The sequence below is a fragment of the Lonchura striata genome, chromosome 5 (genome assembly GCF_050655825.1).
Source record: "Lonchura striata isolate lonStrDom1 chromosome 5, ASM5065582v1, whole genome shotgun sequence".
Lineage (NCBI taxonomy): Eukaryota > Metazoa > Chordata > Aves > Passeriformes > Estrildidae > Lonchura > Lonchura striata.
The window spans coordinates 50,729,841-50,757,281 of NC_140707.1; the positions used below are offsets into that span (position 1 = coordinate 50,729,841).

General features: G+C 43.1%; 2 protein-coding genes across 5 annotated transcripts in view; one reads left to right on the plus strand and one right to left on the minus strand.

Moving 5' to 3' along the window:
* Positions 1-22,919, minus strand: AREL1 (apoptosis resistant E3 ubiquitin protein ligase 1). Of its 4 annotated transcripts, XM_085580551.1 has the most exons (21): positions 22,810-22,919; positions 17,772-17,999; positions 17,522-17,569; positions 16,554-16,613; positions 15,669-15,895; positions 13,827-14,064; positions 12,675-12,844; positions 12,416-12,596; positions 11,474-11,721; positions 9,671-9,748; positions 9,030-9,171; positions 8,501-8,622; positions 6,693-6,768; positions 6,159-6,268; positions 5,477-5,656; positions 5,203-5,328; positions 4,879-5,008; positions 4,744-4,802; positions 4,466-4,555; positions 3,331-3,506; positions 1-3,149 (listed from the first exon to the last, which is right to left on the minus strand). In XM_085580551.1, exons 4-21 carry the CDS (start codon positions 16,567-16,569, stop codon positions 3,047-3,049), a joined length of 2,472 nt encoding a protein of 823 aa, XP_085436677.1. In that variant the 5' UTR covers positions 16,570-16,613; positions 17,522-17,569; positions 17,772-17,999; positions 22,810-22,919; the 3' UTR covers positions 1-3,046. The 4 variants fall into 4 exon arrangements, with proteins under 4 accessions (XP_085436677.1, XP_021398441.1, XP_021398440.1 ...); XM_021542766.4 differs by lacking the exon at positions 17,522-17,569 and having other exon boundaries at positions 15,699-15,895; XM_021542765.4 differs by lacking the exon at positions 17,522-17,569.
* The window catches only part of FCF1 (FCF1 rRNA-processing protein), a 7,094-nt gene continuing 794 nt past the window's right edge, over positions 21,142-27,441 (plus strand). Inside the window, exons 1-8 of the mRNA XM_021542770.4 lie at positions 21,142-21,157; positions 22,391-22,962; positions 23,055-23,122; positions 23,262-23,333; positions 23,596-23,744; positions 24,155-24,227; positions 25,109-25,196; positions 25,640-25,734. Coding sequence (XP_021398445.2) covers positions 21,142-21,157; positions 22,391-22,962; positions 23,055-23,122; positions 23,262-23,333; positions 23,596-23,744; positions 24,155-24,227; positions 25,109-25,196; positions 25,640-25,734 — 1,133 coding nt within the window. The remainder of the gene's footprint in view (positions 21,158-22,390; positions 22,963-23,054; positions 23,123-23,261; positions 23,334-23,595; positions 23,745-24,154; positions 24,228-25,108; positions 25,197-25,639; positions 25,735-27,441) is intronic.

Genomic DNA, 27,441 nt, shown 5'->3' on the forward strand with positions numbered 1-27,441 from the left:
TAATTTTTAAAATATTTTATTTATTATACAAACTATTTACAAAATCAGCTACTACAACCACAGGCTTCCAAATTTTGGCTGAACTCTGCCAGAAATTCACCAGAGGGAAGTAGGATTTGACCTGTATCATCAACAGCTCCTGGTTTCTATAAGCATGCAACATGGCCTGCAGGTGCAGGCTGAAGCCAGGACCCCTGCACCTCAAAGCAGCTTCAGGAAACACGGAACCTGTCCAAGATGGTATCAGGATCCTAATGATTTCTACAGAAGAGCCTCTTTTAAGTGGCAATAAATAAGGAGTAAAAAAGGGAAGTAATGAACCTCTGCCAGAAGCAACATACAGTATAGGTGACCAAAGCACATCCCCATTGCCAGCACTAAGGGCAGCATTAAAAGTGACTGTACTGGGAAAGGGTGTAAAGCTAGAAATAAGTTTAAAAATATTGTGGTGGAACTCGGGAACATGGGGCCACCTAGGGGCCTGTGCAAACAGAGGGGATGGGTTTTGTTGTCTAAGAGTACCCATCCCAGTTCTGACTGCACTTGTGTTAGGAAGGAAGTCCTTGGCATCTTCACAGCTGCTGGGAAGTGCTGGGTGCCAGCTGCAATGAAATGAGAAGCATTTAGGAGCTCTTTCCAGTAGAAGTGCACTCAGTGGTCAGCATCCTCAGAATAACAGAAGGCCAGCTCAAAAGAAGAAGGGAGAAGATTCCTGAGGGAGATGTCACTGTCAGAGCTGGCCCATAGCTACAGGACTGAAAACATCCTCAACCAGGTGAAGATACAATGTGGAAAAAACACAAAGCCATGCCTCCTAACAAACTGGAGTTAAGCTGAGCACCATCACCTCCTCTCAGTCCCTGTGGAAAGCACTGAAGCAGTGGCATGGTGAACACAGGAGCTGTAACTCTACTGAGCATGGAAGCCACCTGCAGTACAAATAAAATGGTACCATACTCTCCACCCAAGAAGGTCAGAACCTTGCAGAATGCAGCCTGCACTAAAAAAGGGAGAACAGCCACTACGAATGTGATCTGTCAGAGCACAACAGTGGCAACCATCAAGCTGGCAGCCTCGCAGCACCTTGGTGCCAGTGAGGGAATGAATTCACAAGGCAAAGAAATCCCCCTGAGTAGTCTCAATGTTCAGCTGACAGCCTTTTTGGCACCAAAATGGCTTTTTTTTTTTCTGTACAGAAGTAACACACTCAGCCCAAGAATGACTAAGGTGCTGCCTTAAAAACATTTTATAGATGTAGAATATTTCCCACAAATTCCCAGTCAATTCAACTAAGCTGTATCTGAAAAGCACACACAGTTAACTTAAAATATCCATACTGTGCTCAAGTCTGACCGGATCAGCCTGAGGACAGCAGAAAGGGACTGAAGAGGATGATGTGACATTTTATCAAATACAATGTTCTAAAATTAGCTCAGGGATGCCAGTCTGAGAATCCATTCTGGAAGAAATCCAGAAATTCCATAATCCAGTGAAAGCTTACATTGCAGGTAGTAGAAATGCATTTCTCCCACTATGACTCGTGCATGCCTTTGACTTACTTGTAGACTCTAGAAAGCAAATCTTGAATTTTGCTTCACTGAAGAACTCATCAAGATTCCCAGATTCCCATTCCCTTTACTTCCCTGGGAAGGGCTGAATGGATTGCCAACTACAACAGACCCCAATCATAAACTTACTTCTCATTCTGGTCCATCCACTCCTTTCCCCACAAGCCAGACAATGGTGGGTGCAAGCTGTGGAGTGACCACTTAAGTGAAATTCTAGCTAACATTTTGTGCTGGAAAGCTAACAGCACTGAATGGAACATGTGGAAAGGAAAGATGAAGAAAGATTGTAAGAAGGTTGGAAGGGCAGAAATCTAGCTGCTCTCCAGGCACCAGGAACTCCCTGGACACTCTGCTTGAAATGCAATAGAAAAAGAGAAGCCTCAGGCTGCTGCATGATAGAGGTAGAAGCCAAGATCCTATGGGATGCTGGGGTGGAGGTACCATGTTCTGCCCAGTACCATCATCCCAACAACAAATGCAAGCACAGTGCACACTGTAGCTGCTCATTGATCTGTCACTGTTAGCACATAACATACATACCCTGAAGGTCAATGTGGGTTAGGCATTGGTGCTCAGCATTGAGGGATCACACTCATGCCCATACACTCTCTCCTGAGGAAGGGAAAAGAAGGCAAGGGCATGGAATAGCTTCCTGTGCAACATCAACTGTCAGAAACATTCAATGGGAGGAGAAACTCCTCTTCCAGTTAGTTTGCAGAAGCTAATTACCAGCCACTGCTGGAGAAGGGCGCTTCTGCTGCCGGACCCTGGTGGAGGTAGTACAGGATCACTATCAGGGCCAGCACTTGTGCTCCAATTAGATTGTTTTCCTCTTTGGGCTACTCCCTCCAGTGGATACTGCCCTTTTTTCTCTGTGGCACAGGCAACAACAGCATCCAGAGTAAGATGGAGAAGGAGAACCAGAAACCCTTCTGGGTCAGGTGCTGAAAGGATGGACAACTCTATTCCCCTCACAAGTCATAGTGAGATATCAGGGAGCACCACTGGGGGAGCTCAGCCAGGGTAAAGGAAGTTACTAAGACTTCCTATGAGCCAAGGCTTCCACCAGAGCTCCATGCTGGTCTTCCCTCTGCCTCCTAGAGAGCTCTGGTAAAGGTAGCTCAGCAGATCTCCTGCACCTCAATGTAACTTCTGCTTATGAACTTCATCTTCTCACAGAAGGATGGGTATACAGGGTGCATGGCAATCAAGTGCAGTATCTCCTTGACAAATACACCAGTCCTTTTGCTTTTTCACATTGAACCAAAGGGAGAACGAGGAAAAGGGAAAAAATGAGCTCATGACATATTTGGGATACAGAAAGGCCACATGACATCTTCTGGATGACAAATTCCTTTACATGGAGTCTTTGCTCTGCCTCGACTGCCCAAATGAAGGGAAGGAGAACAAGCAGAGGATTGAATTTGGGTCTTGCCACAAAGAGCCAAGAGGCTAAATGGTCCCCTGGGAAGGGGGAATCACAGCATGCCAAATCCCTCACAACCCTCGCTGATAGCTAGCTGCAGCATCTTGTGCACTTCTTCATAGGAGTCGTAAGTAGGGAGGCACAGCTGGTTAAAACTGTAAAACAAAAAAAGAAAAGTTCCATTCAAACTAGGTTTGAGAGGGAACCATCCCCATTAGCTGCCTTTATATGGATTGACACAGGCATCACACACATGACACTGTTTGCCCACTACAACTGGCTGGTATCATTCCCAAAAGCACAAGGAAGAAAGTGCTACCACCCCAGGATACTTGCCAAGTGTGGGCTGTCGGCAAAGTACTGTGAGTTGGAGCTGCAATGATCTGGAAAGATGGACAGAGTGCAGCAAACCCTCCTGGGGGCAGCTGGGAGGAACCAGTAGTGAACTGCAAAAGCCTGGCCAGCTCTTCCTGTGTGAAACTGGAGACCACAGTCCAAAACCACCTCATGACCTGTTACAAACCAGAAAAAGTAAAGCAAGGTCAGCCAAAGAAATAAAGCAAGTACATCAGCAACTTACAAGAATATCAGTCAATTGCAGTCACAAGCAAGTGCTCTATTAACAGTTAGACTTGATTTGTTTTACCAGACTGACACATAGAGGCAAGTATTACATAGTTCCTAATCAGTTAAGAGATGTCCCACACTACTATCTCCCACCAATCCTTTCCCTTAAAGCAGAAAGGCTTCTGCTCTCCCCACAGAGATTTTATTTTCAGAAATACCTGCATAGGCAATAAGGTAGGTTTATAATGCAGAAAGTGCACTTCTTTCTTGCACTAATGCTATTTTTTTTAGTTTTTCACATCATCTGGTACTTCTGCAGGCAAGTGAAATCATCCCAGTGTTCACAGATTAAAAATACAAGTTTGTCTGTTTTCGTCTGGGGTGTTTTGGCAGCTTCCATTATTTTTCTAAACAAAGCTGCTACTATTCCCATACCCCTCCCACTGGGAAATGCAGAAAGGGATGAGAACCATTAGGGGGTACAAATTTAGGCTACTACATCAGTAGTACCACAGCACTGAACTCCAAACACTACATGTGGGCTGCAAGCATGCTTTTCAAGCATCTCTTAGAGATAAGTATATCACCATGAACATCTTCGGTAGCAGTAATTCCCACCAACTCCTTCTGACTCCCTGCTGAACTGTTCTTAAATAGAACTGTGTTAGATTTTTTTAAAGAGACCACTGCTGACAATTTTTACTTGCTGGTATCTGATTAAGCATCAGCTCTAGTCAGTCAGAAAGGAACTCTCTAGTGGAAAACATTATATCATCATATGTGCAGTCCTACCTCATCCCTGAATTTTTCAGTTTGTCCTTCTGAAAAACTAAATCCCAACCAATTCTGCTGTGTTTGGAATAACTGGTTTCAACAAGCATGAAGTAGAAACCCTTTCATTTACCTTCTCACGGAAGTGCCAAGATCCTCCTACCACTACAGCATGTGCCTTGAAGTCACAGACACTGATATCTCCAGTACCACACATAAGCAGCTGAAAGGCAAGAGACTGCAGTCAGAAAGTCAGAAACCCAGGAAACAGCAGCAGCTACTGTGCAAATTGCAGATGTTTAAAGTCCTCAGAAAATAAACATTTTAGCTTTTTCCCAGATCCAGAAAGCACTCCATTTATCAGACACGAGGGGAAGTTAATATAGAGCTGCTTAGGGAGGCAGCAATTACCTCGAGCTCATTCTCATCAAAAATAGCCAGGAGGTTCTCAGGAACTAATTCATTAAGGCCTGGAAGAGAAGAGCAACATGTGGTATGCCCTGGGATATAAAGGCAGAGAGGAGCAGGGAGCAGGCAGAACCTTACCTTTCAGGAAGTGATCCACCTCCTCTCTAACCTGATTTGCCAGCCTGTACTGTGCAAGCAGATTTAGGTACAAGATTTTGTTTTCATTGGTCACTGGTACTTGAGCCCCTCCTGCCACTAGTTCTACCACCTGAAAACAGAACACTTGACATAAGTGTGATCAGTAACATTCCCCAAACCTGAACTCTCATCCACAAAGAAACCAAGAAAGGAGTTACTTCCCAGAGTAAGCTCAATTTTCTGGGGCATAGCAGAGTTCTCGGTCCCCACTGCTGCAGGCAGTAGGGGTTAAACTTTCCCACTTTCAGGAATTGCTTCCCTCACCTTCTCCAGCTGTCCTGTTTTACTATACTTCTCTTCAGCAAAGACCAGATCCATCTCACTCACATCATTGTTCAGTATGAAGCACACTTTGGATTTATAGAATTCTGGGTCATCTGTTTCAAAATACTGTGTGAAAGAATAAGAAAGCAGGGACATAGAGAGAAGAACAAAAAAACCCTTACATTGTTAGCCAGAATTCTGGGTGTGCTACTACACCAACATTCAACTTCCCCCCAGACCAACAGAGGCTTCAGAGAGGGCTAGGAAGCTTTACCTTGTAATGCATACGAAGTCCTATGATCTGAGCCAGGAAGGATCGAGTGAAACGAGCTCGAACCAGTTGTTTGTAAGCCCCTCCCAGAGATGACTCATAAAGACACTTCCCTACCAGGCGGCCCGCAAATTCATAGACTTTGAGCCGTAAATATGTGGGACGCCCTGGATTTGGATGCACCTGCAAAGAAGCAGCAAAATTAAATATCCAAGTACCAGACTGACTAGCACAAATAGCAAATATGGGACAATTTCAACTCACTACATCTCTCAAGCTGGCCAAGGAGCTTCAGTGTAATGCCCTCAAAGCCAAGCAATAGAAATAAAATGCCTAAACCTGTGTAGGAAGAACATGTTTCATGTGCATGGATAAGAAGCTGTATGAAAGCAGAAATTGATTCTGAAATATTCAGACTCAGCCAAACCTCTAAACACTCTTGTGCCATCTCCTCTTGCCCAAAAAGCCAGCCTTCCCTGCCGACTTGTCATCCTTTTCTGCTCATCCAGGCAGTTCTTTGACACTTCAATGGGTTAAGATCATTAAGCAAAGCTTTAAGAAAGGTACTAGAAGTGACTATGAAGGCAATCTAAAGAAGAGTAAGGCAGCACAGCACTTAACAGCAGCATTGTTTAGCCATCAATGGTCACATTTCTGTGATTCAGCATAGGAACTATAGACTCACCAAGGCCTGGTTGTTATCACTAAAGCGGGTAAACAGTTGACTGGTGGTATCAAACAATGCCTTACAAATGAGCTCAAACCACTCTCTTCGTGGGCCTCCCCAGTCCAGAGCTACAAAACAAAACAAGCTTGGTCATCCAAACTCGGTCATCAGTTCAAGAGTATCATTCATGCTGTTCCGTATTACCCAACACAAGAGTTCATTGCAATGAACAACTCTGTGGCAATGTGGCAGTAAACAGGGACAGCAAAACTATAGGTTCTTCTCCCAAACCTACTCCTAGTTGGTTTTTTCATTCGTTTGGGGTTTTTTTTAGGGCTAGAGGGGCAGGATTTACATAAGGTTTCAGGTCCCTATGTGAAGTAGCTCTAGAATACCACCAGCAGGTTAGTTCACTAACATCTGTGAGAAAATCAAAGGGCCGGAAAGCCACAAAAGAATGGACATGCTACATGAAAACAGAATTTCAGAGTAAAACTGCTCCGCCATCATTCCTTTTGCTTCCTCTGCATATATAGTCACAGAATAACTCACCTTCTTCATCCTGAAAAATCACTTCAAAGTTTTTACTCCAGTCAGAAACAGAAAAATTTCGTGTTGCTTTAAATGACTGAAAAATAGAAGAAGAAAATAGCAACAACCATTACTGCTTGGCAGCCATACCCAATATGCAGTCCTGTACATGTGAATGGGCAAACACAAAATCCCAACAGCCTAGCACTTGAAAGTATAAAAGTAAAAATTAGAAACACCTAAGGTTTAATTCTTATCTGACAAAGCCACAGAAGCCAATTCTTCATTTTCTGTTACGAGACACATTCCCCACATAAAATACAGCTCATCTTAAAACCAGTGTGAGGTCTTAGCACAGAAATATCACTCTCAAGGCTGCAATAAAGTATTGTTTGAAGTTTTAAAATGCCTGTGGGAAGGAGCAATTGCTGTAAAGCACTTTCAGCCCACGAATTCAATTTAAAATAGGAACATTTCAAACAGCACTACAAAATAGCTTGAAGAGAATTACTGAGTTCATACTTACAGCAAGTCACGATGCAAAAAAGTAATAAAATACCCCAAGTGTCTAAAATTTCCTATGACCTGATTCTGGAATCCAATTAAGGAAAATTTTAAAAGCTACATGGTACTCTTCATTCATACAGGTAGTTTTGGCTTAGTTTACCCTCAAACAGGTTAGAGCATCATGCTACTCACACCTCTGGACTAAACACATTCATTGTGCCTATCAACCTTGGTCACTAGAGCTTATATTTATTTTTATTATTATCATCATCATCATTACATTATTTATTTTGTCTTATTAGACCATAACAATGCTCAAAACAGTGTAAAAGTTTCCAAAATAGCAGGAAAAAGTAGTCATGGAAATACTGTTTAGAAATGAAGTAATTTTGTCCAGGCTATTAACTGAAACATAATCTCATAAACACTGCAAGCTGGTACATGCAGAAAATATTCTGAACCCCAGATTTACGGAGTATAAATCAAGGGACATCCCAGCCACTCCTGTTTTCTTCAGAAATGTTTTTTCCATCTTTGCAACATTACTGTTGTGAGACACAGGTGGAAACAATAAGTCAGGAAAACTGCCTCCTCAGCACACAAAGTATTTACCATGTCACTTAAACTGTATTATATGAATGACTAAGTTCTATTTTTGAAACACAACAGGTCAGAAATGGTGAAGATTTTACTAAGGGAGTCTACAGAATATTTTATCATCACTGTGAACCACTACTAGTAGCCTGTTGATACAAGAGCTTCATTGCATGGAGCTCAGGAACATCTAACTTGACAGCTTATCTTGCTCAATGGCTGTGTGCCAGAAAAACAGTAGATAAAGACTCAGGAACTCTATGTTCTGCTCTCAAATCTAGTCCAGGTAGACAGCCTCTCTCCAGGCCTCGAGTTCCAATGTAAAGTAGGGACGGAGTAGCATCGGCAGATTTCCTGCTTTTACAGGCTATGAATCCCTTCACAGAATCACTGAATCATTCAAGTTGAAAAAGAAACCTCCAAGATCATCAATTCTAACCTTTGACTGATCCCTACCTTGTCAACTAGACCATGGCACTAAGTGCTACATCCAGGCATTTCTTGAACACTTCCAAGGATGGAGACTCCACAACCTCCCTGAGCAGCCCTTTCCTATGTTTAACAACTCCTTCTAAAGCTGCCTGCTGGCATCTTCCTTGAAACAGAGGGGCTAACCATTTTTAGCATGGCTGCCCTAGCACATTCCAGTCTGGACTTCTTTAGGCACTGAGCAGAATAAAAAGGATGGAGGAAGCACTGGGCTAAAGTAAAATGACTCATTCACTCACCGACTCCAGCAGGCAGTGGCGGCTGACCTTCAGCGTGACCTTCGAATGAGGTCTTTTCATATGTACCTGACGCAGCTCTCGCTGAAAGAAGTTCACTTTGTCTTGGAAGGTTTCAGAGCCTCCTGAGAAGAGTGACAATTTGGGTGAGGCCTGAGATATCAACACCTCAAACATCTGCAGAGCATTCCTAAGATTAACTGCACAGATCAGCTTTACAGCCCAAAAGTGCATTTACCACAGCAAGGTTTGGAGACAGAACTCTCAAGGTAGTTTTGCAATTAATCTTGCTGGTATTCATACTCACAGGTGCACTTTCACAGAGCCTGACAGAGAAGCCAAGCTGAAAAGGAACAGCTGCTGTGATGAAGTACATTCACTGCAAGCATGAATAGCAACAGAGCATGATACTCCAGGAACCAGAGTTCTCATCAGAAGTCATTTCAGTGCCAGCAATCTTTATTCCCCAGGGAAACTATCAGACCCAAGTGCTAACTTCCTGACTACTGCACCCACCTCACTGTCCCTTTACCTATGTTTTTATGCAGAGACCGAATGAAAGTGGCTGCCAAGATGTTCCTCTCCTTGCAGCTGAGCTCCACAGGGGGTTGGATCCCATCATCCACCACCAGTGTCAGTAATTTGTGCACAGGATCAGGACCAAGGTATGAAAACTAGCAGCAAAAAGATGCAAGAAAGGGTAAACCCATCATGCAGAAGGCACAGTATGTTCAGTAGATGGAGCAACACCACCTGTGCTTTTAATACTTTCTCTGCTCCCCCACGTTAAGAGGAAAACTATTTCAAGCATCCAGACTCCATTTAGGAAGCTGCTTTAAACTTCACACACAACTCTGAGGGCTTCAGTGGACACAATCACAACATTTTAGGAAGGTTACGAGGAAAATAACCAAGAAAAATGCAAAGGAATCAAGATTTTTGCCTAGCATTGGGACAAAAGGCAAGAAAGAGTGATAAGACTGGCTCCTAATCAAAAATATTAGAATAACTTAGGCACTGAGAGGGAATTGCAGAGTTGAAATTTATGCCAGACAATGTTGTTCTGTGGGTGGGAGCCCTTCTCTCCAAAAGGAAAAAAGAGACTTGTGATTCACAAGGATGACAAGCTAACAACATGGAGGTGCAGTGACAGGTACATGGAAAGAAGCTCACCTTTGTGCCAGGGCACACTCTAAAGGTGAAAAGGCGCCATGGAATGATCTTCAGGTAAAATTCTTTCACTGAGAATTGCTGAATAACCACAAGGAAAAGAAAATGTTAATGTCACATATCTGTTAAGGGTTGTCCCTGAAACAAATGAGGCAGAGTACAGCTCTGTAAGGCTAGACCTCCCTTCAACCCTAGGAACAGGTTTCTGCAGCATGTGGCACAATACTTCAGAAAACCTTTAAAGCTCCACAGAACCATAAGCAACTTGTCAGTAAGACTTCACTGCATGCATTTGTGACGCATGTGGGATGCTAGCATGACACAGATTTTACAGCAGTAAGCTACTGTGTTCAGTGGAACGTCACCAGTCTAATTGGAAAGTAATCTTAAGCACACTTGAGAAGCTGAATTCAGGACAAGACTGTAATGCGCTGACAAAAAGGTTTTACCAGAAGTCACACCAACAGACTACTCCTATCACTCCCCAGTTTTCACAACCATTTTTAAAATCTTTTAAAAAGCACTTGCAATTGCTAAATCCATGAGATTTGCAGAAATTTACTCTCAGTGTATTTCTGCCAGAACAACTAACTGCACAACTCCTGTCTTCTGGAGAGTAAGTTAGAGATGAAATTTTAGCATCTTCAGACAAAAGAAAACCATTTCCTGCACAAACATTTCCTAGCTTCAATGATTGGAAAAACTGACAATCAGCATTTGTCCACAAAGAAGCTAAATACCAGCAGCAACTCTTTAAAATAACAGCATGGTAACAGTTTTCTACTGTTTCTATTTCTATACATAGAGTCATCCAGGGATACAATTATGCAAGCCTAAAAATCACATTAACAACTTTGGCACATAAAGGGAGCTTCTAACTGTACCCACTTCTGGTGATCTACTTTACCAGGTAATGCAATAAAAAAGAGTATGGAAGTACAAAACAATACACCGAGGGTGAAAGGATGCTGAGCTCACAAGGACATAGCTCTCAAAGTCAGTTCTTAGAGCCATGTGCAGCACAGATTTAGAAATCTCTAGCAGCTCCCTCCATCCTGTAACTGTTTCACAGCCCTCTTTCTCTTTTTGGCAAGAAAGCAATTCCTGGATTAGTCTTTCACTTTTGTATTTATCACTGCATTTTTTAGAATTCATTTGAAGAGATAGATGAACGTAAATTCATGAAAACGAATTTAAATTCACTATTAGATTTAGAGGCATTTTCTTTCTAGTTTCGGAATGTTTTTAGGCAATAATAATGGAAAATAGTTCCTGTCAACATATTCTTATTATAAGAGAACCCTCAGTTTCTCCTGTTTCTTCTATTTATGAATTTACTCTTTGTTCTCTGACATTATTTCCCTTTTTCTTTTCAGCAAAACATTCCAGAAACAGGACAAAGACATAAAATCTGAGATGAGGTTCTCTTAAGTTGAAATTTACAGGTATCAGAAACTGAGAATAGGATTTTCAGGTCTGACCTGAAGAAAGCAAAGAAAAGGCAAAAAGAATATCTATTGAACAATCAGCAAGAAAATTTCCAGTAGGATTTGAATCAGACCTAGAAAGATCCTAAAATCTAAAAACACAATCCTAAAACTTCAAGTTCTAAAACACACTCCTAAAACTTCCAAGGCTCATTTTAACATTATTCTTAGTCACAAGCTCCATGTTTGCCATAAGCAAACCATTTTAACCACATCCGAGGCACCTGAATCTGGAGCTAAGATATAGAGCACAAAGAAGCTCTTCAGTTACAGCATACTTTAAACATGCACTCCAGTGTGGCAACTTTCTGATATATACCTTAGGTGACACATAGCAGTACACTTTTTTAGGCTTCTTCACTTTCTCAGGGGTCTGGCTGTCAGAAGGAGAATCTTCATCTTCATCCTCAATTGCAGTAGAAGGACGGCGCTGGGAGGAGCTCAGGTGCATTGGTGGAAGTTGCCACTGAGTGTTGGTATAACTAGGAGCATCGTAAAGGTAAGCTTCAAAATAAATACTGACACCTGAGGTGGACACATTGCGTTCTACAATGTTCTTTTCATTCTCTGAGGGAAATAGATATGAAAGAGTTGTGTAAATCCCAATAGAGACAAGAATGAAAAAAGAATGCACAGGCCACCACCAAATCAGTGACTTTGATTTTAAAAAAAGGTTATACATCCAAAGGAAAACCTGGTCAAGTGAAACTTTGATAAAGAGAACCCAAGAATGGGATGAAAGACGGCTGTTTGTCTGTTAGTGACTGGTTGAAGAAAAAAAGGCATAGAGAACCTCCCTTCCAGAGCACCAGCCTGAAAGTACAGTCACTTGACAGCCACACTGAAGTCCAGCTAACCTCTGAAGAAACCAGGAATTATAGCATAGTAAAAAAAAAAGAAAACCCAAATAGGTTACATGCAATGTTCTTCCTCCATATAACTTAACATACAATACATGTCTGGTTCAGGTGCCAACTACTAGCAAGCAATAAGAATTGCCTAATTTCAGAGGTAAATCTTCTGAAATAGGGGGAAAACACTTGTTTTATCTGCTGATGGATCAGAGAGCATTAGCTCCCAGAGATCTCCCCTGTTACAAGCAAATTCATTTACCTTAGTATTTTTAAATGAATAGGCTTTCCTTTAGGAAGTAAGCATGGCCAGCCTGCAGGGAAGCCACAAATATCTCTACTACATGAGTGTGCAAAGCACATTGCAAGAGGACACTTGAAGAATAAACACTGATTAGATCTTGACTCACCACTTAGAACAATGATGTCAAAATCACCATTGCTTATGGGCTGGCTCTGATAGGAGATGCAGGCATGGAAACATCCCCTGGAGTGCAGGGTGAGTCGGAAGAACACCTCACAAGTCTGCCGATTGGACACTACAGACTTCTCAAACACCACATCAGAGCTCTCTTCTTCTTGAGGCCCCAGCTAAACAGGAAACAAATTAATAAAAGGAGCTCTCAAGTTCACCTGAAGTCAAGCAGCAAGGAGTGAGGTTGCACTCACCTCATGGATGGAAAGGCTGTAATTGTGCTCATCTATCAAGGACACAGAATTGCTGGTGGGATTGTCATACTCATCTCTGGGAGCTATCTGCAGAGTGTGCTGCTGCCCACAGGTCAGCACCAGAGTGGAAAAATGGCAGACAATTTTGGTTTTGGAGGGAACCACCATTCCTGAAACAGACAACAATACATTTAGAGTCAAAGAATTCCAAGGTGAAGCTACAAAAAGCAAAAGAAAAGCAACTAGGGGCATAATAACCTTGAAAATTGATCAAATCTAAACACATTCTATGCCCCTACATTAAAAAACAAAGTATCTGAGCACTGAAGTATATGGTGTAGTGCACAGCATGTGTCCTGGATCAGAGACTTAATACTAATATAGCAAACTAAGTTATTAGTCCTCTAAGAATGCTTTTCCATCATTCTAACTTTCTGCTCAGAAACTTGCTCCCCACTGTACATACAAAAGATAAGCTAGCTGACACCTAAGAAAATCTGCAAATGCAGATTTAACAAAATTTATTTGGGTTAAACCTCAGCTTCTTCTTTCTGAAGGGATATTTTAGCAAGTTTTGTATCTATTCTCAAAGCAAAGAATAGAGGTCCTTTCAATGACATGTACATGATGCACAAAAGAAGCGAAGTGGGGGCAAAAAAAAAAAGTAGAAGAAAACAAATTTTAGATAGATAAAAAGGAAATGTTTTTACCAAAGTGTGTAATCAAAGGTATCAACTGCTCCAGAAGCTTACAAGAATAGAGTAGGGTATTCAGAAAAAGAAGAGGAAAATTACAACAGCATCTCCAACTCAGATACAAATAACTCAATACTTTCACAAAAGGTACTCTCTGACTACTAAATGGATTATGAAGAAGTTACTACAAAATGGAGAATATGACAGAAGTGGAAAGGGATTTTAAGTAGCACTAATGACTTATTCTGTAAAGCGGTTTCTGTTTTATTATGTACTAGTAGTCACAAGTATGTTTTACTCATGGATCTGTTGCTGGGATCCACACATGGCAGAAGGAAAATGGTGAAGGGTTACCCCTTCCCTGTCACCTACCTATTTTAGCTGGAAACACATTACCTAAGGGCCTCCAATACCTCTAAATCTACTTTGAATCATTACAGGGCCATTTAGATCTTACCTGGCTGAAAAACCTTGTAGTAGGGGCTGTAGGCCACATTCAAGCCACCGAGTTTTACAGTGATTTTGTATCTCCCAGCCCTGCGCACAGTGAAAGCCACTTTCACCACATTGGAATTGGGCTCTTGAAGAGCTTCCTGGGTTGCAGGAATATCAATTGCTAACTCCACATGGCAGATGTGAACTTGCAACCCCACAGGCCGGTGAGCAGGGAAGGGTTGCCCATTTTTATAGAATAACTGCATGGGAAACAGAAAAGTCCAGGTCAGCAAAAACATACAGCGCACAGAGGAAAACAAGTTGCCTTAGAGAAAAGCAAGTACCTCAGCTCAGAAAAGGTAAAATAATTAATAGACAGCTCTGTCACACAGACTGTGTTCTCCAAAATGAACAAGGACAAGTGGGCATTGAACAGCCCCATTCTCTTTTGTGCTGAGGTTCAAATGCATGCCCTGAAAAGAACATGCCTCTAGGCATTTCCCATCTGCACTTGCAGTGCATTATTAGAGCAGAAATCATGAGAACCCACTAGCAAAAGTAAAAAAGTAAAACCATACCCTTTCAGAGAAACTAGCAGATCTTGTTCATTTCTACAGCTAAGCTCTGAAAAACTCTTACCAATTTGTTACAGAAAACAGTGTGATGAAGATGCTGACCTACGGAACTGACCCAATCTTTATGGCTAAGAAGCATCATAATGAAAACAACACATTACAGAAAATCACAGGCAGCTCAGTCACCAAAGTGATCTCCTGGTCAATTTTAGAAGGTAACATACCTCAACCACTAGTTCCTTACAAAGAAAAAATTACACCTTGAAACTCTATATACATGGCTCTTTAAGAACCAGCAGCTTGTTGGCCAGAGCCTGCCACCATCTGCAATCAGCCTGCAGTTAGGAAAAAGTTATTATTATTCCCTGTTTCTAAGTAAGGGAGGGTGTGGGGCCTGAAGTAGTTTGCATCTTGACTGATATCAGGAGAAACAAGTGTATGCAAAGCTACTGTTGATGAATGAAGGGCTAAGCAAATGGCACACAAGCATGAAGTGGAAAGGCACATTGCTGGAGCTCATGAGTGTCAGTAAGGTGAAGGAAATAAATTTAAATAGTAGGAACAGAATAAGTCCCTTTCCCCCCAGCTTTTTTCACTGCCTGTACCCTGGAGTTAGACCTTTCCAAGAGGGATGGGTATGGCAACCTAGCTGAACCTATCCTCTTATTTTGATTATCTTCCTGGATGGGAAAGTGGGATAGAAAGATAAGCACATAAGCACAGCAAAACCTTTCAAGTTCTCCACATAGCTCCAAATTATCTGTGTTCACTCAGCTTACTTCCCCTAGACTTGGCCTTTTGGAATTAGAGGGAAACAAGAGGCAGGCTTTTCCAGGTCTGACAGAATAACAATCCATTTTGCAGTTAATGGGGAGTGGCCATGAAACTTTACAGCTCTTGGGTTGGTAAAATGCCTATTCCCACACCCTCAACTTCAGCTGCACAACCAAAAAATAGCACAATGTTTGTTGAATGCAAGGCTCAGCCTACTCACTTCCCAGTAAAGGAAGCAGCAATCAGGACAAGCCTGGTCTCCTTTGGCTCTTCAGAGGATTCAGAAGAGAGGGAGATTAGACTTTAAGAAGTGCAAACCACAAATACACTTAAAATAGTTTTGCAACATAGTACCAGACCAGAACCATAAACAGATAGCTTGCTAATTACTCACTTCTCAGTTACATCTGCCTTAGCCCCAACAAAGAAAAAACCAAACATTTGAAGAGCCCACCCCTAACTCAGACCTCTGTTCCTGCCTACAAAGCTGCATGGAAACAAAAATATTGCCTTACATGCACTCGGAAGGCCATGCTATGGCCCACCTCATAGGGGTCCTTCCAATCCCAGGAGATTTTGCAGGACCGGGGATCCAGGTAGTTGCCTCGCACGTAGTCATAGATAGTTCGCTCCCCTCGGCGCTCCCGGTCCTCATGCTGAAGGAAGCTGACTATACGTGCGGCAAGCTCAAAGAGGAACTTAATGGTGAAGAAGAAAGCTACAACAGATACTGTGATCCCACCTGCAGCAGGGAGAGAACAAAGGGTGGATGCAGAAGCCAAGGTGGCTGAGTCAGACTCTAAAATCCCCTCTGCATCAGCCAAAGATGCATTTCTGTTAATGGTATTCTATTCAAATGCAAATTAGGTATTTAAGGCAGATGCTATTGTGTGAACGTTTATGGTTTGTGTTATGATACAAGTAAGGTTAGAAAATATCAAGTCTCTTAAAACTCTGCAAATTACTGCAAACAAAGGAAATAGTTAAAGGTGGTAGAGAGTCTCAGGTAAGGCTTGCAGACATCCCAACAGAGACATGGAATTCCCTTCAAGTTGCAAGTTAGAATTACAGAGATCCCTTTAAAGTAAACAGAAAACCAGACAACTTCTGCACATCACATTATGGCTGGATTAAGAAGCATCACAGAGGCAACAACCCTCCACTATCTCGGAAGAAAAAGTAAGGGGATGGCTTAGGAATTAGGCCAGTGAAAAGACTTTTGGATCAAGAAGAATGGTCGAGAGGTAAGTCCGCCAGGTGGAAGACACAGCGTGGGGTGACAGTAACTTCATGTTTGTCATGTAAACACTGAGCTAAAATTAAACCAAAGGTTTTCAAGAAATCCTTCTAAATCCTATGGAGAGGTGATCAAATACAGTGGCAGCCTTTCCTTCACTTACCAATAATGTAAAACATCAGGTCCCTTCGGTGAGACACACAGCCGAGGATCACAGCTGCATCTAGAACACAAAATAGGCCACGTCCAGTCCAGTGACTTCCTTACACACACTGGCCTAAATTGAATCTATGGTTCCTCAGAAAAAATGCCTATTGGTCACTTGTCTTCCTCTCTAAGGACATCCCTAAAGTATTACTCCATAAGACTGAAATATGTGAACAGCATAACATGTTACAATTAACAGTTCTCTCTTCATCACAGATTCCCATTCAGATTCAGGGATCTCTAAGAAGAACAACATATCATCCCTCTGAAAACAGTGACAGCAGGCTCTGGGTAAGGCTCTGCAGGAAGGAGATATTTTTTGCAGGATCACCAACTCCAACAACAGTGGCCAAAGCCACTCATCCAAACTGTCACTCCTATTGCAAGCCATGAAGTTATCATCTACTCTGATGCAAAAGCATACATTACAGAGCCACCACCAAAATGGACAGAAGCCAAACCTTGGCCAGCAACCTTAGAAGAAAAAGCTATGGAATAAAAGAGTTGCAGACAAGACCATCCCCATTTGTTCAGAAAAAACAAAATTATTCTAGGACAACAATGAATCTATTTTTACCCTGCAAGTCTACTACAGAACATACAAATGCAACTGGAAAAGAGTCCCCTTCTCACTTCTGCTAAGTGGAGCCTATCTGCTGAAACTCTCACTGAACAACACAAAAGCTAAAACCTTCTGTTTGTATACCATTAAGTTTACAGCAATTTTAAGAGACAACAATCTAGACTCAAGTTTTCACTGAGGGGACTGCTAAACAAACATGTTGTAAAAATACCACACCCAGAACAACATGCTGTAGGGTTGGTAAAACATAGCTGACAGATGGAACAAGAGCAGCAGCAAGGAAAGTGTGTGACAATTAGACAAAAGATTTGGCATACAGTAATGCATACAATATAGCTCACCATGTCACCATTCAGTTAATGAGAAGCTACATTGTGCATTCAAGCTGCCTTTTTTTTAAAAAAAAAAAAAAACACAAAAGGGGAGTTATTCATCAGTCACCTCGACAGCAGCAATAACAGACATCAGCATGCAGAAAGCTTAAACGAGTTATTTCGCCCCCAGCAATAGCCACGACTTTCTAGCCCAGCAAATCCCCTTTGCTGGCCTTGGCACATAGGCCAGCCCTCCAACCAAAGACCAATCACATACCTTTACAGAAGTGCCCATGTTCTAAAAGCCAAAAAGAGGGTACCCATTCTTCAGCATCCTTCCACTTTGTGCCCAGATCTGGGACAAACATCAGCAAGAAGAGGCCATAGAGATTATCACTCCTGGAACTTGCATCACAGAATCACTGCTGCAAAATAAGGACTTGAGCACAGCAGTTTCTTCCTCTTTGTGGAAAAAGCGCTGCCCAGCAGTGCTGTTTCCTTTAGCCTGCAAAAGCAAAACAAGAGAGAAACGTTAGATTGGATAAGTTATCCACATTGTGGATAAATCTAGCAAGCAGAAACATGAGAGGTGCAAGATGCAAGAGCATCACTAGACATCAAATCCATGAGAGGTGCTATAAAAGTACCACTGCTGATGAGGTGCAAAGCTTCACCATATCCTCAACCTCTATCTGTCACAATCTCATTTCATTATATGACCCCCGGAAATGAACACATTCAAGACGGAACAAAACACATCCTTGCCTCCACAGGTTTCATGGAGATGGAAGCAAGAAATTATAGCCTAGGAGGAATACAGAGAGATTGTCTCAGCAACCAAGGATCAGGTTAGAAGAGCTAAAGCCCTGGTAGAACTAAACCTTGCCAGAGATGTCAAGGGCACCATGAAAACTTTCTATAGGTACATTAGTGATAAAGAAAGACTAGGGAAAACATGTACCCTCTCCAGAAGGAAACAGGAGACCTTCTTACCCAGGACAATGAGAAGGCTGAGGTACTCAACAGCTTTTTCCCTTGAGTCTTCACCAGTGACTGCTCCAGCCACACCAACCAAATCACAGAAGACAAATGCGGGGACTGAGAGAATGAAGAGCTGCCCACTATACTAGATCAGGGTTTTTTTTTACAAGGGCATGTAGTGATAGGACAAAGGGAAGGACTTCAAACTGAAAGAGGGTAAATTTAGATTAGGTATAAGGAAGAAAGTCTTCAATATGAGTAGTGAAGAACCAGATCAGGTTGCCCAGAGAAGCTGTGGCTGCCCCATCCTTGGAAGTGTTCATGACCAAGTTGCACGGGTCTTTGAACAACCTGGTCTAGTGGAAGGAATCCCTGCCCATGTCAGGGGAGTTGGAATCATATGATCTTTAAGGTCCCTTCCAAGCCAAACTATTCTATAATCAGGTAGCCCTTCAAATCTTCATACCCAACAAAATGCTATATACTATTCTCAAACTGATTTTGCCCAGATTTAAAGGGCTATTTGTAGTCAAGCCTCAAAATAAAATAAAGTTTTTCAGAATTCTTGAACACAAAGCAAACTAGATTTTGGGTTTGGTAGTGTTGTTTTAGGTATTCAGGAAATTGAGATTTTTATAAGGGATTTCAGCTTCAGCAGCACTATCCACTAAATTACAGTTTACTGTCAGGATTGAGATAAAGAAATTAAAATTTAACAGCAAGGATTGACGCAGCCCACAAAAACCAGGACACATGCCAGAAGAAACCACAGAGCCTACACAATCAATATCTGCTCATTCAGAGCACAGATCACCTAAAGGAGTGAGAATGGGAAAAAACAGAGCCAGGCTCACCAAGGCAGCTGTCTGTTAAGATAGTCACGTCTTGTGGGGATGTGATGTGCTCCTCTCACCTGTCATGCCACCACCTCAGCTGTCACTTCTTCCTTAGTCCCCCCTCCTCTGCCTTCCTCATCAGATGGCTGTTATTCTCCCCCAGTGCAATAATCATACAGATCTGGCTGCCTTAACACACTTCTAATAACCTTTCTAACACACATGAAAATCAACCAGTAAACCTGTGCAGAGCTTTTTGGTTGTGCTGCAGAAACAGCCACATTTTCACTGTCTTTTCCTCACCCACATCTCAAGGAAAGTCACACCCACTCATCCATTTTCCTCCTTCCTCCACTTTTTCTCACTGCAAAAGTGTTGCAGTCCCCAGGGCATAAATTCTCATTCTCCTCCTAGGTAAAGCATCAGCTTTCTAAACTCATACATTTATGTGTGTTAAGGACCACAGACCTAGCAACTTCCTTGGTATTTTAGTTATTTCACAGTACATATCTAAGATGTGCTACAAATGACTGGTTGAAACTCTGCTCCAGCTTGGCCTGTCTGTGGAAGGTGTGTGACTGCTCCCCACACAGCTGAGGAATTTCACAGAAACTAATCAATACTAGAAATCTACAGGATCTCCCTCCAGCATCTTCCAGAACCAGTCTCTTCACACCATAAAAAACCCACAAAGCTGTTTCTGTGGGTTCATCTACTCAAGCTGTTTTTACTTCACCCCACAACTCCTTCCCTTCTGTGAGGCACACCACAGGTTACACAGCCTCTTTGTCAAGAAAGATCCACCATTTAAACTTCACATTTTTTTAAGTCTATTGGAACCTGAATCTCTTGATCTGGTTTGCAGAATTTTTGAACTTGCTGGACACATCAGTTATGTCAGTTATGCTAATTAATCAGCATACCAACTTGTCATTTTATTATCCCTACATGATGTGGTAAACAATATACCAACTCAGGTGGTCACCAGAGATGAAGTGGCTATTTTACAATCACCTTCCTTCTAGCTTACTCACTGCCAGCAGCTTTAAGGGTGCTCTTGCAGCTGGAACATATTGAGGTGAAGAACCTAGCTGCAAATAGGTGGTATCCAAGATACACTGGCATTCAACAGAATGCAGATGTGAATTAAAACGGTATCTGTGCTAAGAACTGCTGGGTAACAATCTGGGAAATAAATTCTGAAAAGCAGCAATATAAGGTGCCATCATAGCTAGGCTGGAAAAAAAGATGCTGAATTATCCAGCAGGTCTTAGTAATCTTGATCCAAGGACAGTGCAAGCGATGGTCTCCTGCCACCTGCAGGGAAAATGGAGATTTGAAAGCTTCACCTTTGTTTGACTCAAGGAGAGGTACTGGCATAATCAGGGTAGACAGCATGGAATCATAAAGCAAACTGCATTAGTGCCATTGCTTCCTCAAGTGAGCAAGGAAAGGATGTTCAGTAATAGGAATACATTTAGTTTGTGTTACTGCCACTGTTGAAGCCAGAGGAACACAGTGCAGAACTCCAGAAGGAAGCACAAGTGTAACACACAAAAAAGGAACTGTAACATAGTAATGGCATATTCATGTGGCTACAGCTACAAAACCAGCTAGGGGCATGCTATACAGAACAGATGTACTGAGCTCCTAGGAAATCTGCTGTGCCTCTTGATTTTATTTGGTGCACTGACAAATTGCCATTCTTCTTTTAACAACAAACCTTTAATTTTGTTTTAAAGCCTTTTTTCAGGTTAATACTACCTCACCCCATCAAGATAAGAGAATAATTCATCTCTGTGCAGAATCTTTCTTGATCCATGAGCACAAATGTCTACCACAAATGGTATGTCTGTCTCATGCCATGCACAGACTATACTCTAGCAAAAGAGATGGTATTTTCTTACACTAAGTAAAGCAGGCACAAACCAACAAATGCCCACAAGAACCTAACTTTAAAATACATTCACAGAAAACTGAAAAGTCAGCACAGAAAGCACTAAGCAGGATCCAGTATCAGCTGTCAAGGACAAAAGCTGCATCAATGGTCAGTGTCTACACAAGACAGTCATTCTCTTGTTGGGGATGGAATTTGTCATATGCATTTACATACAAGCTATATAAAACAGTGGCAACAGGAAAACAAAACAAAACAGCAAAACAAAATACAAAAACAAAAACAAACAAACAAAAAAAGCAAGCCGGCCAGATGGCAACTTTCATGTTTCATGTCAGTCTCATCCTGACACCAAATCTGGTTCCAGAGCCAGGACAAAATTCAGCCACTTGCCACGCTGCACGCCAGTGGGGAAAGCAGATCACCCCCTTCTTCCTCAATCATTTCTCTTCCCAAACCACTGAGGATCACTTGAACAGCATCATGTGAGCTCTACCAAATGCATTTCCTCGACCAACAGTTAAGCTAGGTACGATCACTCAGGTGGAAAGCTCAGCTGTAGCTTTCCTAATAAATACAGTTTTTCTTTCAGTCTAATTTTCATTCTCAGTGTCAGAGCATCAGTCACAATTCTACAGAAGTCACCACTCCTGAGAGAAAAAAATTCTGAGTGATTCCTCATTGGCTGCTTTTTCTGACCAGCACACCAGATAAAACTGGTTGTATTTGGAAGACAGCAACAGCTACAGGATCTCACTAATCCCAGGAGCTTTCATGAGAAAGGCCTTTCTTTATCCCTTCCCTGCATGGGGCACAAGAAACCAAGTGCCCTGGACCAGTCCAAGAACTTGGAGAACATTTCCGTTCATGTGCAGAAAAGACATTTTGGGTCAGATTACACCATTATGGCTGTGTAAAGTACAGCTATAATTATGCTCATTCGCTAAGACTTATGAGCACAAATACAGATAAGAGCTAAAGATAATGACAACCCACTGCTTTTCATTAAGAAGTTCATGAGCTAGAACGTGACAAAACCACTACTACATTAACTCTTAAAAAAACCAAAACAGTCCAGCAAGCTCGAGCGAGTGGGCTGAAGACCTCTATAACGTCCCGGCTCTGCTAAACGGAGAAGGAGAGGGGGAGGAGGGCGATCGGTGTGCTGCGGTTCCCCTACAGCCCGCAGCAGCGGTGGGCTCGGCGGGGCCACCAATCTCCAGGGCCCTTCCGCGGGCCCCAGCTCGCCCCGCCGTGCCCCCGAGCCCCGCAGCGCCGCGCAGGCGGCGGGGCTAAGCCCAAGTGAGGCGCCGGAGGCCGCCGCCGGGCAGCAGAGCCGGCCCTTCCCGCTCGCCGGGAGCCGCGGCCCTTCCCGGCGCCGCCGCGGCGCTCCCGCAGCCATCCCGCGCCCCCCGCGCCGGGACCCCGCCGCGGCTGTACCAGGCCGGCGCGGGCGCTCCGGGCTGCAGCGCGGCCGCCACCCCGGGGCGCGCCCGGCACGGCGAGGCGCCCGGGCTGCGGATGCAGCTCCCTCGCCCCGGGAGCCCGTTCCCCGCGCCGGGACCCAGGGCGGCGGGGAGGAAGCGCGCCGCCGCTGTTACCGTGCTCTCCGCCGGCGGCCGCAAGCCCGCTGTCGCCGCCCCGCGCCGCCGCTGCCGGCGCTGGCAGCCGGAGGTGACGCGCTCCCGGGGCGGGGCCCGGTGACGCGCCGGGGACGCGGCTGCGGCGGGGACGGGACCGGCGGGGTCAGCATGGTGAGCCGGGAGCGGGCCGGAGCGGGGGCGTCCGGGTGGGATCGGGTCTCTCCTTCCTTGGCTCATCGCGGCTGTGTGTCCTGTCCTTGCAGGGGAAGCAGAAGAAGGCGCGGAAGTACGCGGTCATGAAGCGCATGATCAGCCTCCGGGACGAGCGCCTGTGAGTGCGGCTGCGGCTGGGCCCGGCGCGGGCCGTCCTCGCGTCCCGCTCGGGAGAGGCGGGAGGAGGTGCCGGCCTCTCCGCCGCCCGTAGCTCTTCCGTGTCGCTGTACCCCAGCAGTGCCTGTGTTTCTTTGCAGTAAAGAGAAGGATCGCGCAAAAGCCCCCGTGAAGAAGAAGGAGGACCCGAGTGCCATCAAAGAGCGGGAGGTGTAAGTGCTGCCGAGGCACTGGGGAGGGAGAGAAGGAAGGAGGGAGGGCCGGCCACGCTGCAGGCTGGAACTGAGGGTGTTCTGAGCGACACTGTCAGAAGAAGTGGTACCCCAAACCGAAGGATTGTGCTTGGGACGCAGCAGGAAGCGTGATGGGTCTGGTCTTTCTGTTCATTACCCTTCTTTCATTCTGTGCAAGCTGTAAGATTGGATGTGATGTTAAATGCAATTAACTGATTTGAATTCTTTGTCTTCCTGACAGCCCCCAGCATCCCTCTTGCTTGTTCTTCCAGTATAATACACAGCTGGGCCCTCCTTACCACATCCTGGTTGACACTAACTTCATCAACTTCTCCATCAAGGCCAAACTGGACCTAGTGCAGTCGATGATGGACTGTCTCTATGCCAAATGTGAGTTCCTGCACCACTCACAGCTCCTTCAGACTACACAGTGCCAGTGTGCTCATAATGTGTTTTGTCAGCCTCATGCCACTGGCTGAGAATAATGGAAATCTTGCAGAAAGAATGTGTGCTGTAATCATGGAGATGTGGTAACCCTGGCAATGTCTCTAGTTTCAGTCAAGTAACAGTTTTAAAATGCTAATCTCAGCAAAGCTGAGTACTAATAACTTTAAAATCTAAAATTACCGTGGCATGGATAAACTTGATGGCTCTACATTTCATCACCTTGCAACATTATCAGTTGACACTGTAAGTAATACATTATAGAGTTACAAGATGTTTTTGGGGCATGTGGGCAGTATGTAGGGGTCTGGGAATAAATACTGCTTTGTTTTAATGCGGGCTTTCTTTGCATTTAGGTATTCCATGTATCACAGATTGCGTAATGGGTGAAATCGAGAAGTTAGGACAGAAGTACCGTGTGGCATTAAGGTAGGTACAGGGTGTTCTTCTCTGTTTCTAGAACTTAATGCTTTAATATAAATAAATGAAAAACACTTCCTATGACTGCTGCTCCTGTACTAGAGGGTGGTTAGGTTGTTGCAGGATCCTGAACTTAGTTGTATTTCTCTGTCTCTAGAACATCAATACAATGGCTCAAGTTTTAGAAACTAAATACTAGGCATGAGTGCACAATATTAACCTGTAAATCTTTTAACCTCTTAAGACTTTCAAAGTAATGCTTTTTTCTGTTTCTCAAAAAAAAAAATTATAGAACTTCTAAAAATGAATAAAGTGACACAAGTCTTACAGAATATTTTAATTCCTATTTCATGTTATTCTTGTGTGAGTAGGTACCAAGTACTGATAATCTAGAGCCAGGTTATTGTGTAACCTGTACAAAACTAGTCCAATATAATTAATGTACATCACTCAGATGTTATGTTCTTTTTATTTTGGCTTGCTGTTTTGTAAAGTATACGAGTGCATACTTTCAACAGCTTTGATGTTGCCCTTCAGATGGGAAGTGAAGTGTCCCTTTATGCATGGTACAATCACATGCCAGAAGTTCTAGTTTTTCCCAGATAACTTACTTCCAATTATTTTGTTTGACAATGGCCTAACATTGCACAGATTTTGAATCCAACAAACCAGTACTAAAAATATTTAACCTATAATAATTATACAAATTGCATTATTTTTTTTGCAGGTCATTTCAATTGACCTTTGTCTACCATTTACTCTATCACTTCATCCCTTGTTTTGAGAACAATGTTCTGTATATCACAGAAAGGGGTGTTCTTGTTCCTCCATACTATGTTACTGTACCCTCTGGTCTGATTGCTGTGATGCTGCTTTTTATGTCACCACAGAATTGCCAAGGACCCTCGGTTTGAACGCTTGCCGTGTATGCACAAAGGAACCTACGCCGATGACTGCTTGGTGCAAAGGGTCACTCAGGTATTTCTCTTGCTGACATTTTCTATACCGTGCTAACATACTAAAAATTCCTGAACCCTCCTAATTACTGACTGGCTTAAATTTTCCACACAGTAACTATAAAATCTTACCAAAGGGCATTTTCAGTTCTAGCACAACTTTATTTGCTGCAAGGTATCATCTTCCCTGAGCATTCTTGTTGTATAGGACAGCATCAAGAAGCACTTAGGATGGGAAAGCTGTCAGCTTGAAGGGTTGGACAGAGTTTCTTTGAGTCTATTTTGATGGGCAGAAGGATGTTATTAGTCTGCTGTGGAGTTCTGTACAAGTCCTGGTACTGCCTTGCTAAGGACACTCAGCCTTCTTGTGTTCAGCAAGTTCATGAATAGGAACATTTGGTCAGCCATGACTCCTTTTTGGGATTCACTGGTGTTGAATCTGATTTGCCTTCTTTTTTTTTACAGCACAAATGTTACATTGTGGCCACCGTGGATAAAGAGCTCAAGCGGAGAATACGAAAAATCCCTGGAGTGCCCATAATGTATATTTCCAGGCACAGGTAAGGGCCCCCTGACAGGAAGGGATCCTGCCCAGTGCAATCCTTGACTGACTTGGGACTCTTGTCACCATGCACTTCTCTCCTTCATTGTCTGTAGTGCAGGCTGCAGTAAAGGGCCTGGTGTTTACACAGAGGTTGAAGTACAGCTACTACTGGGAAGAGACTGGTCACAGACCCATTATTATTACAGTCTACATGTTACTTGTCTTTGCCTGAAGAAGTGGTTTCCTTAAGGCCAGCATTTCCATAGATCAGTTTTGCTTACTAGCAGCAGCAGGACTACAAGGCAAATGCATTCTACAGGTTCTTAAAGAAAATAACCATTCTTGTTTCATATTCTGTTCAGTAACTTTGTGTACCCTCAGCTAAGAGACTGAATTTGCTTCTTAACTAAAAACCAAACCAACTCAGAAGGATTCTAGTGCAGCACATTTGAAATGAGGAGCTTGATCACTATAGATATGTAAAGATTTAACTGATTTATAATTAGAATGTGGCTCAAACGATCTTTCTCTCAAAACCCCTTTTCTCCTTACTCACTGTGGCCATGAACGTTTGGAAAAGACTGTCAAGGGTGGTGATGGAGTCACCATCCCTGGGGGTGTTCAAAAAATAATTGTATGTGGCACTTAGTGCCATGGTCTAAATCTCAAGGTGATATTCAGTCAAAGGCTGGACTCTGTGATCTTGGAGGCCTTTTCCAATCTAAGTGATTCTGTGAATTATAAGTCGAATGTCTAAACATTATTTTCTGTGGTGATCTGCTCTTAAATCTTAAATCAGATCTTACAAAACTGCAGGGTTTTTTTGTTCTCTGGAGATGGTGAGCTTTTGAGATGTCTGATTGCTGAGTTTAAGGTGAAGAATAACAGTAACCTTATGAAGACTTTTTACTTTCAGAAGTAATATTTTTCTTCCTGGGGATCTGAGCTGCAGATAGAAATGCAACAATTGACTGTTCAGTTTACCTGAAAGCCTGTTGCTGCATGGGTGTCACAAATGAATACTTTAGTCCACTTGAAGAATCACAGGGAAAAGCAAAAGCAGCTTTCAATATAAGATTGTAGTAGTGAGATTTTTAATGGCAAGGTTCATTCTATTACTACATGGATGAAACATACAAAGGAAAATTGACTTAAAATCACTTTAGAATGTTTTGCATGGAGATCAGAAGTGCAAAGGACGACCCTGTCATTGAGTCATGAGGTTCAGAAAGGATTGCCTTGCTTTCCAAACCTCCTGATGGAGTCCAGGTGCAGCTGCATCCAGTCTTAGTCCCAGACTTAGTCAACAGTCTCTGTCTTAATTAGATTTTGGAAGCACTTAATCATTGACTAATTTAACATTTATAAAGTGATTCAATAGGGTTTACTATAATTATAACAGTGACTTAACTATAGTTTCAGGAAGCAATGTTCATTCTATACTCAGTAAAAAGTATATCAGCCAATTCACATGCATGCACACTGACACAAAGATGTAAATATATAAAGGTACGAGTTAAAAATTCCCCTTAGCTTCAATGAAACGTGCAATGTCTCTGCATTTCTCAACAGGCAAGGCTTGAGTGACAATCCTCAAGTGTCTCAGCCTTGAGACCAAGAGGCGTTCTGCTCAGAGAGAGGTGCTGGTGCAGGCCATGGCAGTCCAGGAAAGCTCGAAAGGCCTCACCTTAAGACCACTGCTTATAGGGTCACAAGACGATTG

Coding starts and splice junctions, on each gene's coding strand:
- AREL1 (XM_021542765.4), bottom strand. CDS start 17,862: ATGTTTGTCCCAGATCTGGGCACAAAGTGGAAGGATGCTGAAGAATGG. Junction 16,614..17,771: donor ACATGGGCACTTCTGTAAAG/GTATGTGATTGG, acceptor TTTGTGTTCTAG/ATGCAGCTGTGATCCTCGGC. Junction 5,009..5,202: donor AAACAGGACAGCTGGAGAAG/GTGAGGGAAGCA, acceptor TTCTGTTTTCAG/GTGGTAGAACTAGTGGCAGG.